Below are 20,600 nucleotides of genomic sequence, written 5' to 3' on the forward strand. Positions count from 1 at the left end.
GATGCTGAAAAGTAAACTTGTTTGTCTTCCTATTAGTTCTCCTTGAGACTGTCTGGGTTGTGCAGTGTGTGGGCCACGGGCAGCTCTCCAATGAAGCAGCTTTATTAGCAGCTTGCCTTTTGCTTCTCCACTTGTGATGTGACGTCATGTCCTTTCATGTTTTTGGAAAAAACATGAAAGGACATGACGTCACGTTTCCTACCACTGGTTTATGTCATCATTTTCATATCATTTCATATTTCAGTTTATGAGAACTGGAATTGTCCAGAAAATATGTAACTCTTCTTCGTTCGGTTAAATATACACAAGAAAACCTGCTGCAGACGACAAAATTCCGGCTAGTGAATCATTAGCCGGTGTGGGTACCGGATCGACTCGGGCTGCCGGATGTTCTCGACGGTAACACCAGTTGGACAAACTACTTAGCGAGCGATTTTACGTTTAGTGATTTTAGTACTTAGCGACGTCGTACCCATCTAAGGAATTTTTGAGGATTCGTTTTGGGTTTGAAGAGAATGACTGCAGTATTTGTTTGAATGACATTGAGACGGTGGATCATTTATTCTTTAACTGTGTTTTATAACTCTGTGAATTATAAAAACATTCTGGGATGAGTTCTGCTTCTGGTATTCTTCCAAAATTGCAATGCCAGTTCATTTATACTCAAAAAATTTTCCATTCGGTGTGGTATCATATAATAGACCAGAAAATACAGTTCTAAATATCCTGATATTGCAAGGAAAGTTTTATATGCACAAAAATAAATTTTTGAAGACCAAATTTTTTCCAGACCACTTTTTACAACATTTCATAAAGAGCTCTGTTTTTACTTTCAATCACTTCATTATACGAAATACAAACTTCACGAGTACCCCTAACTAGTATTAGACTATTTAGATTGGTTCTATGTTCATTATTTTACTTATGTTTTTATTTATTTGTGTGTTATGTTCATTGTTTCTTTTTTTCCCCCTTTATTCTTTATTTTCTATGTTAACATGTTATGTTTGGCAATGGTGACTGATCTTTGAGGTAATATTGATTACATTGTTATTGTTCGTTATTTAATGTATGATACCGCAATTGTCAATAAAGTTTAAAAAAAACTTAGCGACGTTAACTCATTGGTCGTGGCAACTTACAGCCAATCAAATAATGTGACGTCTTCATTGGTCGAAGGACCCCGAAGGACCCCGAGAACAGTAACACCATTAGCAAAACTGTTGATAAACTGCTATGCGACTTTGTCTGGAAAAACCGAACTCATCATAAGGAAATCTGTTCTAATGAATGATTACACTAGTGGGGGTCTGAACTTTCTGGATTTCAGTACCCTAAATATGACTTTTAAAATTAATTGGATAAGAAAGTTTTTGAAAAATCCGAACTCTCTGTGGAACCTCATTCCCAATTATATTTTCTCCCAGGTTGGTGGCCTCGACTTTTTACTGCTCTGCACCTACAAGCCCGACAAAGTGCCCATCAAACTATCTTCATTTCATAAACAGATGTTACTTGCTTGGTCCATGACTTATAAACATAATTTTTCTCCTCACAGGTTTTACATTTGGAACAATAGATATATTCTTTACAAAAACAAAACTATCTTTATCCAACAGTGGTTTGATAATAATATCAGACTAGTTAGTCAATTATTCAATCAACAAGGTCAACTTTACACTTACACCGAATTCCTTCAGTTCTACCAGATCCCTGTTTCTATGAAGGACTTTTCGGTTGTTTTTGATGCCGTTTCCCTCAACCTCGCCTATCTTTATAAAGGAACTCCTACTCCATCTGCTCCCCAACCACAGCTTCATGTGACGGACACTGCTGTCGGAAAACTCTGCTTCTCTGCTTTGAGAAATCAAAACAAAGCCATCCGAAGACTGTTCCAGCAGGAGCTAAAAACTGAATCCCCAGCCATAACTTTCTGGACTTCACTTCATGGTCAAATGTGTTGGGAAAAGGTTTGGCTTCTGCCAAACAAATATCTTCTAAACAACAAAGTGAAAGAGGTTTCGTTCAAGATCATTCATAGGTTTTATCCAACAAATCAGTATATGCAAAGGCTAAAAAGGGATATTGATAAAAACTGTTCTTTCTGTTCTCAGTCTGAGGAAACGTTGGTGCATATTTTTTGGACCTGCAAGTACACTGAAAAAATATGGGACAAATTGACAAATCTGATAAAAACTCAAATTTATTCACATTTTAATTTAACCTGGAAAAACATCTTATTTGGTTACGTTAATTATGATAAGACATTTTTATCTCAATTTTATTTAATAAATCTTCTGATTTTATTAACCAAGTATTATATTCACAAATCTAAATTCAGCAATAAAGCTCCTAATTTTATTGATTTACTAGCCCAAGTTAGATGTTACTTACATTCCATTTCCCCCAGTACAAACAAAAAAGCTATTAAAACGTATCACCTTGCTCAGCTGTATAATTTAATGTAAGTTTATTTTTTTGCTTGTATATCCCCTGGCGTTTATTTTGAACATTTGATGTACAGTTTATTGTTCCTTGTTCTTTTGCTGTATGTCACTTTTGTTCTGCATCAATAAAAAAAAAAAAAAAAAAAAAAGACCCCGAGATCATCCAGCAGCCCGAGAACATCCGGTACCCACACCGGAACCGGAAGTTTATGTCCTGTTCTCCCTTCTCCATTTTGGTCGAAAAATACTTTTTCTTGTCGAAATAAACAAGTCACACCGAACTATCGTTGATTTTAAAAAATATCGTGTATAACTTTATTTGCCAGTAAAGTTTAAAAAATCGTTGTTTGTTCATCGACATCATTATGTGAGCGACAGACAACACTCCCACACCAGCTGGTGGCGCTAAAGCACCATGACGCTGTTAGCCAAACAAAGAAGAAGAACAGCACGAGGCGCTAGCAGCGTTAGCTTATTAGCAGGCTAGCAGCGTTAGCTTGTGTTGAGAGGTCGGTGGTGTTTTGTTGGGACGTTTGTGAGGTTTTTGGACAGAAAGGACGATACGTGGTTCGTGTGGGAACTCTCAGCATTTTCCAAAGTGTCGTAAATGAGTGAAGAAGTGTTGAACGGAAAGACAACGTGGATTGCTGTGATTGTGAGACTAGCAGATGATCGATCGGAGCTGAAGAGGACGGCGGTGTTTGTGGGAGTTGGAGCTGAAGATCGGAGCAGGAACCATGTCTTCCCTTCAGTCTCTGAGAGAGTTGATCAGCGAGCGACTAGCTGCTGCTGCTGAAGAAATCTGCAGACTCTGTGAAGGAACCATCGTCCAGTACGAGGAGGAGCTCTGTCGTCAGCGCAGACTGCTGGATGTCATCTGGAAACCACAGCTGCAGCTCCACCACATAGGTATGTCACCTTCATCACACAGACAGAGAAGCCCTTTGAGCTTCATGCTTTTTTTTTTTTTTTCTGTTTCACTTGTGTACTAATTCTGCTATACAAATAAAATTGTCTTGTCTTACTCTCACAAGTACAAGTCACTAAAAAGTTAAGTAAATGTAACGCGTTACTACTACCCACCTCTGCATTTATATTTGTTTCAATGAGGCTCTTGTGGTCCTCCAGACTCCTCAGACATTTTCTCCAATGATCACAGAGTTTATTGATGCTTAAAAAAAACAAAAGTCCTGGAAACGTATAAAAGGCTCCTTGTTGTGTTTGTGTCCCTGCAGTCCTGCCCCAGCATTGGATGACTGAAGAGGAAGATATCTCCAACCAGCAGAGGAACTTCAGAGTGGAACAGGAGGAACCAGAACCTCCACAGATTCAAGAGGAACAGGAGGAACCAGAACCTCCACAGATTAAAGAGGAACCAGAACCTCCACAGATGAAAGAGGAACCAGGGGAACTCTGCATTAGTCAGGATGAAGATCAGCTTGATCTGAAGCAGGAGACTGATACCTTGATGGAGATTCCTACTTATGAGGAAGATGAGAACAGTGAAGCAGATCTAAACAATCAGCAGAGCTTTAATGTAACTGATAGTCAGGATGAAGAAGGAAACCAACATAAAGAATCAACATCAACTACAGATGAAGAGACAGACCCACAGAACAGAGATCAGAGGAAGAGGAGGGACAGAAGTCATGTCCAAAGTGTGGCTAGCTCTCACATGTCAGCAGGTCAGTGTGACTCTGATCTTCATCTCCACACTATCGGTATGTTCACTTCAACAATGGTTCTATCTTGAGCTTCAAGCTCTCCAAACATGCAGTCCTTCAACAGCGTGTACTGGAAGAGTCTCTTCTGTCCCTTCCAGTTGAAAAGACAGAAGACATTGTTGGTCAGTGCAGCCCACAACATTCTTCAAATCATATGATCTTAGTTAGTCCCTCCAGCTAACGACAAACAGGAAACCTTAACAGATCAAAGAGAAAATTGTTAGCAGATAAAAAAGTCCAATCTGTTTTGTCGTCTGTGGTTCTAAGTTTGTAGTTCAGTTCTTTTCAGCAGATTTCTCTGTCAAACCCAAAATCCCATCTAAACCTCTTTGATGTCTCCATGGCCGCCTTTACACTGCATGGTTCAAGTGACCCAATTCCGATTTTTTCCCTCTCACGTGGCACAGATCGGATATGATCGGTGAACGTGTAAGCAGGACAAAAGCGCATGGATTCTGTTTTTCTCAGATCGGATACAGGCCTCTCTCATATGTGGAAATAAATCGGAAACAAATCAGATACGTGTATTTGCGTGTGCCATGTAAGCAGACAAATCGGATATTCCCCAGTAAATGCGTGTCATACGTCAGTGACGTCAATTCAGGACACCACCAACTGAGATCACATGACTCATTAAGGTGCTTTTTGTGCACTGATATTGCTGTCAGCGTGTTGCCTTTCAGCCTCAGGCTTCAGACCGTAGTCGGAAACCGCTGTTATGTCCGGTCCGGTCCCGGTCGGGACGCAAACGGTAACTAATCAAGCGGGACACCGTTGCTCTGGAACAGGCTAGAAGCTGTTTATTTCTTTGGGGGGCGTGTATGATGGGGACCATGTGTGTATGTGAGCGCGCGCACGCGTGCTTGCGTGATTGTGTGTGTAAGGAGAGAGGGGGGTGTGAGCGCAGAGCGGGGGACTCTCGAAGAACCGTAAATTAAAAATAAGGTATCTCGCCCAAAAGTTTTGCAGTCTTTCTGACTTAACCCACTCTGCAGGCTGAGGGTTCAGAACGGAAAAGTGAACCCCGAGGAAATCTCCCGTGCGTTTCTGACCACGGTCGGAAAAGAGAAGTCATCGCGCAGGAAAGGTTCAACACTTGGATCAAACTGTTCGGACAGCACAACGTCTGCAAACACTTCCTCATTCAAAACTCAGAGAGAGCACATAAAACGGCCCAGCAGCGCCCCCCCCCCCTTTTTTTACTCCCCCGTGCATCCCCTCTGGAGCGCCCAAGCCAACGCCTCCTTCCGTCGCCGCCTTGCCTCCATGACAACCGCAATCACAAAGGTCTGAAGGAGGTCCGCGGAGGGCGGAAATACTGCTACGTAGTCCTCAGAATGTCTACGTTTGATAGTTTCAGCATTGTATAGTGTAAATGCAAAAATCAGATACGGGTCACTTTTAAAAGATGATATAAGCGGGTCGTCAAAGAAATCGGATATTGTCAGAAAATCGGATATGAGCATCAAGACCTGCAGTGTAAATGCGGCCCATGTCTCCAATTCCAGACATTCAGACAGATTCTATTTCCAAAACTACATTTCAAGCTAAAACCCAAAGACAGGGTCCTGCTCATGGATCTGCAGACAGAAAAGATTCAAACCTGAACACATCAGTGAAAAACTGCTTAGTGTCAGAATTGTTCTCCATCTTTTCTGGACTGATTCTTCCTCCAGTGCAGCTTCATCTTCATCAAACTGCTCCTCATTGGTGGGTGGAAACACAACAGGGAGGTTTTTCTGTGTCCAGTTCAGCTCCATGAATGTTCAGGCTGTTTAATGTCAGTGATTTCAGTTCTGCTGAGATTTGCTTCACTTCCATAAGAACCTCAGCAGCATCAGGATCATTTTGTTGATGGTTTGTCTGTGGAATGACATTTCATACTCATAGCTTCAGTGGAGATCAAGAGTCTGGAACCTTTAACAATAAAAGAACCATTTGATTCAGTTTCTTCCAGACCAAAACCCAACAAGAGCCACAAAGTTCCACCTCACTGTTTAACAAAATACTTTTTATTTCTGTTTTTCTGGTTGTTGTTGGCCTCCCGTCAGGCCTTTGGAGATTCAGATGGTTCAGGACGTCCAAAAATGAAATGAGCAGTTGGGAAATGAAAAGACACACAAGAGTCTGCATGAATGTTCAAACCTTTTCCAAAAGGGGAGAGGTGGAGAAACACGACCTGTTAGGCTCTGTGGCTGTCCTCTCTCTCTGTCCTCAAGGCTAAAAGGCTTCTTTATTATTCAGTAAGGGAAGATATAAACATACTAGATACGTCATTAGAATGGTGTGTTTTTGTCTAGTCTGCATTGCTGGTGTCGTGGCTCCATAAAAACTCCAGTACAGAAAGAAAACGGAGACCAAAAGTCCAAAACTATCTATCTGCTACTCATGTGGGTCAAACTCACTCTCTGAGCATCTGATTGACATCAGAGCAAATGTTAGAACGCCAATCCCATTTGATTTGGTCTGTGCACAGATCTTGCCCAATTTAGTCTGAATGTTTGATTTATTCTCTCCACCTTTCCTTGTGACTGTGGGTGTTTTACCGTTTCAAGTGAATGTTTCAGGCCTAACAGGGCTCCAACCTTCTGCAGGTCCTGGTTTCTGAAGTGGATTCCACTGTTGGACCGGTCTTTTATGGGAAAATCATGTAATGAATGTAATGGTTAATAGACATTTTATTACTGATTTTAGACATTCTATTACTGATTTGCTGTCTCTCTTCTTGGGGGGGGCACGCCTCTGCCCACCCAGTAAATGCATCCAAGCACACCAAGACAAAACTGTAACCTCTGATGAAGGTCACCATGTCTGTAATATCAATTATGATCTCTCGCCCTGTTGCTGGTTCAACTGGATATCTCTCTGGTTTTCCTGGTGACCCCCCCTTTTGTAATCTTACCACCTCATTGAAGCATGGCTCCGGCTCCCACTCTGTTTCTGAACATCTCTGCTCCTTCTGCTTCAGCTAATCCGACTAGCAGGCTAGCTGCTGCTGCTGAAGAAGTATGCAGACTCAGTGAAGGAACCATCGTCCAGAGCGAGGAGGAGCTCTGTCGTCAGCGCAGACTGCTGGATGTCATCTGGAAACCACAGCTTCTGCTCCATCGCATAGGTATGTTAGCTTCATCAAAGAAACAGAGAAGCCCTTTGAGCTTCAGGTCCACGCCATTGCACGGACGGACAGACGGCAGTCAGCTGAGTCCGCGTATGGGTCACACGCAACGCTGCCTGGTTCACCGCAGCCCGCAGGCACCGAGATACGCAGAGCTGTGACGTGAGAAACCGCAGAAAAACAGCTTATGAGGAACAGCAGGAGTCACTCGAGCAGCAAAAGCTGCCTGTTTTCTGGCTATGGTTGGGGCCAAAATACAGCTAAACAGCTTTGGACGCGGCTCCTTCCAACCTGGAAGCCGCAGGTCTCAGGCTGATTCTGAACTGACAGTGAGAGAAAAGCTTCCATCCTGCAAAATATTGTGATAGTTCATTTGGCAATACTTGTATCGAGTCAAAATGCTGCTAGGACGATATTTCTTTATTATTTATGAGCATCCTTCAGCATCTGACTCTTTTTGTCCACTTCAACCTCCGACCGCTAGTTGGCAGCAGAGCACACAGAGCCTCTTTGAGCAGCTCTACTCTGCACAAGACAACAGGAAGACTGCAGCCAGAGGCGACTAGTTTCGTTGTTATGAGACACGAACTACTTTGTTTTTACTTGGGAGAGATACCAAACTGAAACTCGGTGCCATGTTACTGCCAGAAACATATAAAACGTACACTGACCAAAAATATAAACGCAACACTTTTGTTATTGCTCCCATTTTTTATGGTATGAACTCAAAGATGTGAAACATTTTCCACATACACAAAATAACCAGTTCTCTGAAATACAGTTGCAGTGCTTAACATTATGATAATTAAATTAACTCAATTTTACAATGTTATTACAGTGGAATACATTAAAAATCAGGTAGAGATTTTTCAAAGTCATCTTGAAAAGTCATCAAAATATGTTTTGGTAAAATATCGGGATACGTATCGTATCGCGGGCGCGCGTATCGAGATACATATCGTATTGCCAGACTCTTGCCAATACACACCCCTACTTAGGAATTCAAATAAACAATAAGCAAAATAAAAAAAATAACACAATGGTCAGAACAATGAATAGAAATACAATAGTGCAAACTGTGGATGGAAAAGGTTCAGGTAATGGACTGTTAACTGGAGATGTAAGTGAAAAGTCTAAGGGGGAGGAGTTAAAATGTGTTTATGAGTCTGACTGCAGAGGGAAAGAAACTGTTCTTATGTCGTGAGGTTCTGGTCCTGATGGACCTTAGCCGTTTGCCTGAAGTGAGTGGTTCAAGTAATCCATGTCCAGAAGGGTCTGCTGCTATCCGACCTGCTCGCCCCAGGTTCTGGAGACGTATAGGTCCTGGAGAGATGGAAGGCTGCACCCAATCACCTTCTTAGCTGAGCGCACAATACGCTGCAGTCTGTTTATGTCCCTGGTTGTGGCTCCAGCGTACCACACAGTGATAGAGGATGTGATGATTGATTCTTCTATGATGGTCGTGTAGAACTGCACCATCATCTGGGCCGGCAGCCGGGCGTTCTTCAACCTCTGCAGGAAGTACAACCTCTGCTGGGCCTTTTTGAGCAGGGAGCTGATGGACGGCTCCCACTTAAGGTCCTGAGTGATGGTGGAGCCGAGGAAACGAACAGAGTTCACTGTGGTGAAAGGAGAGTCTGTCAGGATGAGAGGGGGTGAGGGGGCTGTGACTTTCCTGAAGTCCAATTTACATTTTTTATTTTTTATTATTTTTTATTTGAAAAGGCTTAATTCAAGCGATCAAATAAGAATACACAAAAAACAACACAATCATCAGTTATACATTCATACAACGACGAATAAAACTTAGGATAATTAGACATATTAATAAATATTTTGCTTGAAAGGGAGTGGAAGGAAACGAATGTATATAATCCCACCCCGTTATACTATAACCATTTTATTGCATATTTTATCTTTACTCGTTTCCTAGCTTTTATCAGACAGAATTAAGAATCATAACGTATCAGTAAAGCACATGGCAAAGATGAATTACTTAATTATTATATAAAAATAACTATTTTAGAAATCAACATGGCAAATGCGGATCAGTTTTCAAAATATATGCAGATTATGCTACTTATAAAAGTCATTGATATGATTAAAAAAATACTATATCAGTAAAATAGACAAAACACTGTCTTCTGGGAGTTGAGCTCCAGGTTGCTGATGCTGCACCATGACACCAGCCGGTCCACCTCCTCCTGTAAGCAGACTCATCATCCTAAGAGATCAGCCCGATTAGGGTGGTGACATCCGCAAACTTGATCAGTATGACACAGTCATGGCTGGAGGTGCAACAGCTGGTGTACAGAGATTGATGATGATAATAATAATAACTAGAAGGGGGTGCATTTCCAGAAGAAAATTCAGGGTTGGATGCTATTAGCATATGCTATGCTATTGCTGAATGAAAGCTGAATTTGCTGAAGAAATGGATGAACTGATAAAAAATATCAAGATTTTGCTAATATGGCTAAAAGTAGAAGCATTGCAATCAGCATGATCAACTGACTCAAAAAAACACAATACTTAAGATGCTAACAATGCTAGTTATTTTTAATGTGGCAAAAAATGCTAGCATTGTGATCAGCATCATGAACTGACTAAGAAAAACACATTGCTTTAGATGCTAATTATGCTAACTATGCAAGTTCCATTTTAGTTCATAGTCTGGTCACATATGCCATTGGCTATTGCAATGCACTTCTCTCTGGTTTTCCCAAGAAAACTCTGAAAAAACTTCAGTTGGTCCAGAATTCAGTGGCCCACATCATCACCAGTTCTCCTTCCTTACATCTACAACTACATACAAAATCCCGAGGAAGAAGTTTCGTTTGAATCTGGTCGTCAAGGTGCTATTTTTTTGAAAATTCAAGTTGGCTGCCTTTTCCCGGGGTCAAAGGTCGATGAAACTCCAGAGGTGGTTATAGACTTAAAGTAGTGGCATGAGCGTGAGTGATATTTCCTGAAAATCGTAAGGAAAAAAACTTGAGTTTTTTAATAATGTGGAAAAATGTGAAAATCACCCGTATTATTGTACAAAATGGCTGCCAAACCGTAGGTCGTGTTGCCATCCCATAATGATCACAAATCTAATGTTTTAGTCCAAAGCCTTGTGAGCATTTCGACGTTTGAATGGTGTCTCTAGCTAAAGTATATTGAAGCTGTAATAAATGAAGTGCTTACCCCTCCCTTACTCTTTTAGTGGTTGTGAGCTAAACGGGGCACACAGCTTTCCATTGCAGCCTGTTGAATGGCAGTTCTGCTCTTGCTACCGCGTTAAGAGTGATGCAGCTCACCCATACTTCCTTTCCCCGTTCTCATGCCATCCTCCTTTACGTCCCACAACTACACATTAGTGTAACCTTCGTCTTGCCCTCTTGACACAATTCCCACCTCTGTCTTCCTGAAAGTGTTCCACAGTATAGGTTCTACTATTGTTGACCTCATTAATCTTTCTTTGACTTCAGGATCAGTCCCAAAGTTCTTAAAGCATGCTTTAATAAATCCTGTTCTGAAAAAGCCTAATTTGGACCAGTCGGATCCCAAAAATTTCAGTCCAATCTAAAAGCTTCCTTTTATTTCCAAAGTCTTGGAGAAAGTGGTCGCTGTCCAGCTAAATATGTACCTGGAAGAACACAATAAATCAGATTCAGTCTGGCTTTAAGAAGAACCATTCAACAGAGACAGCTCTCCTTAAGAGTTTCAAATGATGTGCTTATGGCAGCTGATTCAGGCCAGTATACGGTCCTTGTGCTTTTAGATTTGAAATCTGCTTTTGACACTGTGGATCATAACATTTTAATTGAATGTCTTCACAATGACTATGGTCTCTCTGGGTCAGTTTTAAATTGGTTTATATCATATCTTAGTGGAAGAACATTTAATGTGGCTGTCGGTTCTTCAAGCTCTGAAATTAAAGAAATAACTTGTGGCGTTCCCCAGGGTTCTGTACTAGGCCCTATTTTATTTATTTTATATATGATTCCTCTTGGGAAACTTATTAATTAATTTAGCCACATCTCATATTTCTATGCAGACGACATCCAGCTCTACTGTTCTTTCACGGAAAATGATTACGACAAACTGCAAAATTTGCTGAATTGCTTAACGAGCATTAAAACATGACTGAACAGTAATCACTTAGTCCTAAATACTCAGAAAACTGAGACGTTGATTTTTGCCCCAGAACATAAAATCCCGTCCATCAGACAACACCTTGGGTGTCTGAGCTCCTCTGTCCAGTCAAGCCTCAGAAATCTTGGGGTGTTGTTTGACAGGTCTATGTCTCTGGAAGGTCACTCAAAACAGATAGTGAAAAACTGTTTTTATCATCTGAGGAACGTGGCAAAATTAAAAAGTATCTTGTCTCGATCAAACCTGGAAACAATTATCCACGCTTTTATTTCCTCTCGTTTAGATTACTGCAACTCTCTTTTTACTTGTTTTAACAAACGTTCCCTAAACCATCTTCAGCTTGTCCAAAACTCAGCAGCGAGGCTTTTAACAGGAACCAGTAAACGGACACACATCACTCCTCTCTTGTCTGCTTTACATTGGTTACCTGCCAAATTTCAAATTGATTTTAAAATTCTACTTTTAGTTTTTAGAGCCTTGCATGATCAAGCTCCGACATACTTATCTGACCTTTTAACGCCATACTCTTCGGCCCGATCATTGAGGTCTTCCAACCAGAATCTTTTAAGCAATCCAAAGACCCGCTTTAAGACCAGAGATTTGTCATTTCAAGCCGTTGCTCCTCGTCTTTGGAACTCCCTCCCATTGTTGTTACGTCAGATCGATTCCGTTGAGTGTTTTAAATCTCAGGTCAAGACGTTTTTATTTAGGAGAGCTTTTAGTTGATTTAGTCCTAGTTTTACTGTGTTTTGTTTTACTACTATTATTATTATTGTATTTTATTACTTTTTTGTGTGTTGATATGATTTTATGCTCTTGTAAAGCACTTTGTGACTTGCTATGAGAAAAGTGCTATAGAAATAAAGATATTCTATTCTATTAAGGCACGTACACACCGGGACGAATATTCGCCAGGCGTTATTCGCCAGCGTTTTTCGACGCGAATTTTGCGGCAGTGTAGACGCTACTTGGCGTCTATCTTCTTTGCTGGTATGTGTGCTCAGTTTTGTGTTTTCTGAGCGCCCCCAAGTTGTGTTTTACCGTAACTTCAGAAGCTCCAGACACGTGTGCAAAAGCGCCATTCTCATTGGTTGTATAGTTTTCGACGCGACGTGTCAAACCAAAAAAACGAACCCGAGGCGTTTTTTAAAAAGTGACGCTTTGACGCCTGGCGTTTATTCGCGTCGGTGGGTACACTCGCATTGGCGCCCTTTGTTTAGTGACGAGGCGTTAAACGTCGACGAATATCGCCGGCGAAATTCGTCCCGGTGTGAACAGGCCTTCAGGCATACCACCTCATAGGGCGCCCCCTACACTTTGAAGAAAATTTAAGACTTTTAAGTACGTCTTATGGTCGTAAAAATACGTATACAGTTAGATGACATTAAAGACTTGTTTGACATTAAAGACCTGTTTGTACCATTTATAAATTACTTTTCTGCAGTTTCATTTTCTTTGAGAAAGTATTAAATAAATTATTAAGACAACATTTTTATTATTTTCAGCTGGTTCAACCTACAGGTTATTGACTGACAATTCTCCTCATAGTGGGGAGGTGTAAGGGGAGGGGGGGGGGGGGCGCACAGTGTTGTCCGTGCTAAAGAAAACAGAAGCAACTTCTTTAAAAAAAAAAAAAAAGCACTTCGTTGACAATGTTACAAGTAAGTTTACATTACAAACAATGTTCCTTCAGTGGCTTTTTCTGAAACGTTTTGGAGGTTGTGTTGTAGATGAGCAGTCACAGGTGCTGGGTAATCTTTTTAGAAGGGTTTATTGGATTTTGTTTAAACTAAGGAATTACATTATTAAAATTAAAAATTTAAATTGTCCATATTCTGACAGAGACTGTTCAAACATTGGTGCTTAACAACACACAAGTTCTCAAAACATGTAAAAGGGCCTCTTGTTGTGTTTCTGCAGTCCTCCCCCAGCACTGGAGTACTGAAGAGGATGATCCCTGCAACCAGCAAAGGAACTTCAGAGTGGAACAAGAGGAACCAGAACCTCCGCATTATAATGAGGAACTGCAGGATCCAGAACCTCCACATTATAATGAGGAACTGCAGGAACCAGAACCTCCACATTATAATGAGGAACTGCAGGAACCAGAACATCCACATTATAATGAGGAACTGCAGGAACCAGAACATCCACATTATAATGAGGAACTGCAGGAACCAGAACATCCACAATTTGAAGATGAACATTGGGTACCAGAACCATTACTGTTTATAGAGGAGGCAGAGGAAATCTGCATCAGTCAGGATGAAGATCAGCTTGATCTGAAGCAGGAGACTGATACCTTGATGGAGATTCCTAGTTATGAGGGAGATGAGAACAGTGAAGCAGATCTAAACAATCAGCAGAGCTTTAATGTAACTGATAGTCAGGGTGTAGAAGGAAACCAACATGAAAAATCAACATCAACTACAGATGGAGAGACAGATCCAAAGAACAGAGATCAGAGGAAGAGGAAGATAAGAAAATGTGTCCAATGTGTGGACAGCTCTCACATGTCAGCAGGTCAGTGTGATTCTGATGTTAGAAAAATTCCTAAGAAGCCAAGTTTGGGCAAGAAACGTAAACAATCTCCAAACGAAGAAAGACTTTTCTCTTTTGGGCCTGGGAAAAATATAAGAATAATTACTAACCTGTCTGACTACATGGAAACTGGGTCTGATGAAAGATGTTATATCTGTAAAGAATGTGGTAAAAGCTTTGGTAACATATCTCAGTTCAAAATTCATGCAAGAATCCATGCAAAAGATAAGAGATTTTCTTGTAATGAATGTGAGAAAAGTTATAGTAGTGCATCTCATCTTGATAGCCACATGATAACTCATACAGGAGTAAAGCCTTATTCTTGTAAAGAATGTGATAAAAGGTTTAGTTATGTATCTCATCTAAAAAGACACATGAGAACTCATACAGGAGAGAGGCCTTATTGGTGTATGGAATGTAGAAAGGGTTTTATGGATTTATTTAGTCTTAAAACACACATGAGAACTCACACAGGAGAAAAGCCTTTTTCTTGTAAAGAATGTAAAAGAAGTTTTAGTCAAGTAGGTAATCTCAAAATACACATGAGAACTCACAAGGCTTTCTCTTGACAAACAATGTAATAAAGGATTTAGTGTAAACTCTAAATTTTAAACTTGTCTGTGTTTTTAAATTATTATTTATCAGACACATGATGACGACTCTGACGAAGGCGGAAGTTATTCTGCCAAACATGTTAGGTACGTTTGACAAGAACAAACTGTCTGATAAAAAAAAATAATGTAAGAACACAGTTTAAACTTGGAGAGACAATTAACTTCTTTGAATCTATACTCTTCTGATAAGAGGTCGACCTCTCGACCTCTGCACCACAGTCAAAGACTTTATTTTACAGGGGGGGAAAAGTTCTGTATCTCAGAAGATGTGAATATTTGAAAATAAGTTTTTAATTTTTTAAAACTCCTGGGGTCTCAAACCCCAATGTTCAAATGAACTCCATAGCAACCTGAGCTTTCATTTCAAGTACACAGAACAACAGGCTGATATACCACTTTGATCCAGTAACTCTTTCAGAGGGAGGCACAAGTGAGTATTAAATGTGTAGAAATGAAGTTTTCTTAATACTTGATTGTTTTGATTTGATATTCTTACTTTCTAGGACAGTTTGTTAGGTTTTCATCTTCTCTACATCAAAAGCAAAAAAAGTAATGGCTCAATACATTTCAATCTTTGTGAAGTGACACTAGACAAAAAGTTTTACTGCTGATAAAATATGTACAACTTCTTCACAAAAGGAATTGTTTTAGATGTACCTGTAAATAGAAATGAGTTGTTTTGAGTCATTAGAGCTAATTCTTGAATGTCTTCATTATGGTTGAAATGTTTTTTTTATACAACTTTAATTCTAACACGTTTAATGTGATCAGTGAACATTTTATAAATATTAAAAACAAAATAGGGACTGCAGTCTATACTTTGTTAGGTCAAGTAACCATTTAGTAGAGATAAGTATTGTTAAGATTAAATATATAGTACTTTTCTTATTGATACTGCTTTTAAAATCCTTTATTCTTATCAATACTTTTCTGTTTCAAAAGAAGGATGGAGAAGACAAACCACAATCTTTGTACATGAAAACCTTTTGTTTTAGAACCATTTAAAACGTTAGTGTTATTTGGAACACTGAAATTAAATGTTATAATACTAGTGCGTCTTTGTAATAATTTACTAACTTTAAGGTAACAACTTAGATAAACAGTGCAGTAAAGAACCAAACGTATCAAATGGCCTTCTCACTGCAAATAACAAGAACAGTGGAAATAAAAATGCACAATGTTGTGTTTTAATAAATTTTACACTTTGTGTTGCGTAATTTATTATTGAGGCGAAATATGATCTTTCAGCCTATTGATGTATGAACATTGTGTTTTACAGTGCTGTTAGTCCTGTTCATTTTCTCTCCTTTTTTATTTGCAACGTCTAAGATGGCTGACTCTCTATCTTTATAAATATAGAATAGTGTGGTAAAAATGCACTTGGGAGCAATGTTGTGTTGCTCTGAAATGCAGAATAATGTTGGATTTTAAGTTTTCTAACCAAAATAAAGTCTAAAGCTTGCTGACATACGTTCTGAAAAAACACATGTGCTTTGACACGGGCTTTATCTCCAGTGTTTACGTTCTTTTTATTCCAGTAACTAATCTAGAGTTGGATTCTTGTGTGGAGAAAGCAGCCTCACACTGAGATGCAGCGCTGCACAGTAGGGACGTGATTACGTAATCACCTTGAATAGGGTCAAATAATCGCGGTGGCCGTGGTGCAGCGGTACAGCGGTTGACCCGTGATCGTAATATTACGGGTTCGATTCCCACCTTGCACGCCTATGTGTCAAAGTGTCCTTGGGCAAGACACTGAACCTCACCTTGCCTCTGGTGGGAGGTTGGTGCCAGTGTGTGTGAATGTGTGTGTGACTGGGTGATTGGGACTGTGACTGTAAAGCGCTTTGGGCCTTGTAGATAGAAATGCGCTATATAAGTATAAGTCATTACCATTGAATCAGCTGATTCTGCAGCACAGAATAATCAGGTATATCAGGGTGGCCTAAATGCAGGATCCAGAACTCTTGATAACTAAAAACACCACATTAGGTGGTTAAAACTCCACAAAAATAGCAGGACTTGGAACCAGCATGATAACAGACCAAACCAAAAAAAAAATCTGGTACAGAGAGCAGAAACAGACACACTTAAATAGAATACAAACAATTTAGCCTAAAGTGCAGACAGCTGAGTGCCACTTTATGGAGAGCCAAAGGAGAGGAGGCGGAGCCTCCAGGAGAACCCACAACCAACCTGATAATATAAAACAGGGGGGTATTCCAGAAAGCAGGTTATGCTAGCTCCCACGGTAAGTTTGAGGCTAAGGAAGTTGATAACCTCAGCTTTCTGTTCCAGATATGGAGGTATGTTTCAGGGTATGTCAAGTTGCCATGGCAACTCATGCTCTGAACATAACCTGGTCTGGAGCAGGTTTAGTTGAAGGTTAGTTTGTTGTCAGAGAGGTGCAGCAGCATGGCGTGTCCATTTGAAGATGATTTAGTGGATGAAGAAGCTCAGATAATACTTTTTCTACCGTGAGAGGGTGATAAGACCACATATGGATGTTTAAAGAGAAACTTTTTTATTTTGATCTAACTTTATTATTTGCTTCAGTTAAGATAAATCATTTTTTTAAGTCAGTTTATAAATAACACGTAGTAATCAGACATTTATTTTACTTTCATTCAAATGAATTCAATTAAGTAGGTGGAACTTTGGTGCTGCTGGTAGATCGGCACCGCAAGGGATTGTGGGATACCATTCCTTTTGCCTGTCTGGACGGATTTGGGTTCAAGTGTGGGTTTTTGACCAAATGTGTTTAGTTGTTTAGCTGTTTTACTGTGTTTTGCCGAGTTATTTTGTTCTATGCTTAAGTCTGCACCACGAGTGAAAGGGAGAGAGAGGATGATGAGTTTATATAAATTCAAATTCAAATTAATTTTATTTATAAAGCACCTTTCATATCAAACAGACAGCTCAAGGTGCTTTCCATAAAAAACAAACAAGAATACAATAAAAACAAACCCCACACATGTAATAAACAAATAAGCCCCTCATAATAAAACACACAAAAAAAAGCACAAGTAAAAGAGAAATGACAGAGCTTAAGAAAAGAGAACCCAGAAAGCTCCGTCCGCCCTGTCCTCCTGTTGGCCGGGGTGTCGGCATCTATGCAACACAAACACAACTCATCCCCAGCACCCCCCACCCCAGAGACCCCCAACCCCCAGGCCCGGCAGCCCGGGAAGTTGGAACAAGAGATGCCAGAGGACAAGCATGGCCAGAATCTCTTGGAGCCCGAACACTAACACCCCGGCCAAGGGTGAGAAAACACTCATAAACAGTCTAAAATGTAAAAGTAATAAAATAAGAAAGTTAAAATATAAAAACAGGTAAAATATGCAAATATTAATTAAAATAAAATAAGATAAGATGATTTAGTGCCTAAAAAAGTCTAAAATATAAATTAGAATAAGTTAAAATATAAAAATACTAAAAGACATTAAACAAATACCGTAAATTCCGGACTACAAAGCGCACCCGATTATTAGCCGCACCCACCCATTTTCACGTGTTTAACTAATTTTATACATACACAAGCCGCGTCGGGGTACAAGCCGCATGAATTAGGCAACATTGTCATCCTGACGGATCACTTCCTGACTCAGAGTATAAGTGTGATTTATTAGCACACAGTGGGTGGAGTCATTTTTGCCTCAGGCTCATGTACTTGAGTTTATCTGCATCTGCCAAACAGTATGCACCTCTATTCTGTTCACAAGTTCCTCAGTTATGGTTTTTATTTTTATTATTTTTTTTAACTTATTGACAATCTAGGTATCACACATAAAATTACAAACAGTAACCATATAATCAACATTACATCCCTCAGTTATGATGAGGAAATTTACATCCCCGATCCCCCATTTCCCATGAGTCTTAGGGGCTAAAGGCGGGGCCAACTCCCGGCTCGCCATTCTGTTGTACGTGTTTAAGAATGAGCAGCAGTGCATGGAGGGGTGAACGGGTAAAGCTCTCCTTCCGCTTGTGTCGCAGCAGCGTTATGGGAGTAACAGGGCTGGTTAAAAAACACACTAGTAAAATAAAGCAGCGACGACTGAAAAGCGCGCGCCTCAGCGCGATACGCGCGCCTCCTCGCGGCGCGTGGGTCAGAAGTTTCCTTCCACAACAAACACTTGCTCCGCGGACGCCTCGAGTAAGCCCTGGCTGCAGCCTGCAGAATGGCTCGACGCCTCCGCGCTCCAGCGCGCTCCTTGTCTCCCCTTCCTATCTACTCCGACAGCTCTGGCCAGCGCGGCTACAGGGAGGAGCGCTTCGTCCCCATTGCGCCGGTGGACGGAGCAAATCGTGTCTGTGCAGAGCAATCAGACTTATTACTGTACGTTTTGTGTATGAGGGGCGGATGCGTTGTTACGTGTGGGAGCCTTCAGACTGCCATCGGCCCCGCAGCTCACACGACACGCAGTCTCCAGCTCACACGGAGGCTGTGAGCGTTTCAATGCAAATCTCTGCTCAGTCCTTAGAAACCGTTAACACGACCACGTCAATTTGTGTTTCCAGTCGTGTCCCGACAAAATAAAGGCTGATATTATTGCCACATATTTACGTGCAGCCAGCCGAGTCACTATGACTCAGAGGTAAATGCACTCCTGAGCATGCGCTGTTCTCTCCGTCACGCAGCTGACCGGCTTTTCCAAACCCGTTGGTGATTTTTTCACGCTGCTTTTAACGATTGCTTTTAACTTGAAAGCTTCATCATATTGTAGCGGCGATCACGTGCACGTTGGGTCTAATGGCACCAAAGGATTCTGGGATGCGGCTGGACATGCGTGTTTCGTTTTGTTGAACCATGACTGAAGTGTCTAAGACCTGAAGTCAGGTCCATGCTGTTTGGCTGCTTAGAGGTGTGTTGAAAAACAAATGACTTGTGTTTGATGTTAGAGAATTCAAACCATTCACTGTGTCCAAAAATACGTACACGGCGGCCGCCAATAAAATCCAATAATTAGCCGCGTCACTGAATAAGCCGCAGGACTGTAAGCGCAGGAAAAAAGTAGCGGCTTGTAGTCCGGAAATTACGGTAAATATTTGATAAAATAGCATATAAAATATAAGAGTAAAGATACCACACATAAGATCTAATTAAAAGCTAAGTTGAATAGATGAGTCTTTAGTTTCTTTTTAAAAACCTCAACAGAGGATGAGGTCTTCACATCCTCAGGCAGGCTGTTCCACAGACGAGGTCCGTAGTGTCTAAACGAGGCCTCGCCATGGATTTTTGTCTTGACTCTAGGGACCCTCAGCAGGCCCGCGCCTGAGGATCTAAGGGCTCTGGGAGGTTCATAATCTAAAAGCAAATCTGATATAAAAGAAGGACCAAGACCATGGACAGTCTTAAAAACTATTAAAAGAATCTTAAAATCAATCCTCAAGCCGATAGGGAGCCAGTGCAAAGATTTTAAGATGGGTGTAATGTGCTCCCTCTTCCTGGTTCTCGTTAAAAGGCGAGCAGCTGAGTTCTGGACTAGCTGCAGGCGATTCAGAGTGGTTTTCTTTACCCCAGAAATGAGGCCATTACAGTAATCTAATCTCGATGAAATAAAAGCATGAATTAAGATTTCAGCACTGGCTCTCGAGAGAAAGGGTCTCACTCAGCCGATATTTCTGAGATGGTAAATTGCAGTCTTGGTTACTTGATTGACTTGTTTTTCAAAGCTAAGATCTGCATCTAAAATCACACCGAGGTTCCTTACTGTATCACATATTTTCATAAAGTGGGTTGACAGATAAAATTGGACCCTATCTCTCTCAGCTTCAGAACCGATAACCAAGACTTCAGTCTTGTCCTGATTGAGCTGCAAAAAGTTCTCTCCCATCCACATTTTAATATCTAAAATCGCACCCCTACGGTGTAGTGTGTAATGGTAAATTCAGAGATATGGTATGGTATTTTTTTTTTATCCTTTGAGTTTCATTATTTTTATTGTTATAAAAAAGAGTATATCTGCAGGCTCAAATTTAGAAATATGAGAGTTCAAGAATTATATTTAATTAA

At 40.6% G+C, this 20,600-nt stretch overlaps 1 protein-coding gene across 1 annotated transcript; it reads left to right on the forward strand.

Moving 5' to 3' along the window:
• Positions 1-2,660: 2,660 nt before the first annotated feature.
• LOC110013862 (uncharacterized) lies at positions 2,661-15,788 on the forward strand. Its single transcript, XM_023963903.2, has 4 exons — positions 2,661-3,356; positions 3,683-4,132; positions 7,140-7,286; positions 13,347-15,788. The coding sequence occupies exons 1-4, from the start codon at positions 3,185-3,187 to the stop codon at positions 14,534-14,536; spliced, it is 1,959 nt and encodes a 652-aa protein (XP_023819671.2). The 5' UTR covers positions 2,661-3,184; the 3' UTR covers positions 14,537-15,788.
• Positions 15,789-20,600: the final 4,812 nt, after the last annotated feature.

Source organism: Oryzias latipes, chromosome 2 (genome assembly GCF_053564925.1).
Source record: "Oryzias latipes strain Hd-rR chromosome 2, Olatipes_Hd-rR_3.1".
Taxonomy (NCBI): domain Eukaryota; kingdom Metazoa; phylum Chordata; class Actinopteri; order Beloniformes; family Adrianichthyidae; genus Oryzias; species Oryzias latipes.

What these genes read in the sequence shown, in the direction of transcription:
- LOC110013862 (XM_023963903.2), top strand. Translation starts at nt 3,185, where the DNA reads ATGTCTTCCCTTCAGTCTCTGAGAGAGTTGATCAGCGAGCGACTAGCT. An exon ending in TAGCTCTCACATGTCAGCAG is followed by an intron (nt 4,133 to 7,139) that starts GTCAGTGTGACT and finishes CTTCTGCTTCAG; the next exon opens with CTAATCCGACTAGCAGGCTA. An exon ending in GCTTCTGCTCCATCGCATAG is followed by an intron (nt 7,287 to 13,346) that starts GTATGTTAGCTT and finishes GTGTTTCTGCAG; the next exon opens with TCCTCCCCCAGCACTGGAGT.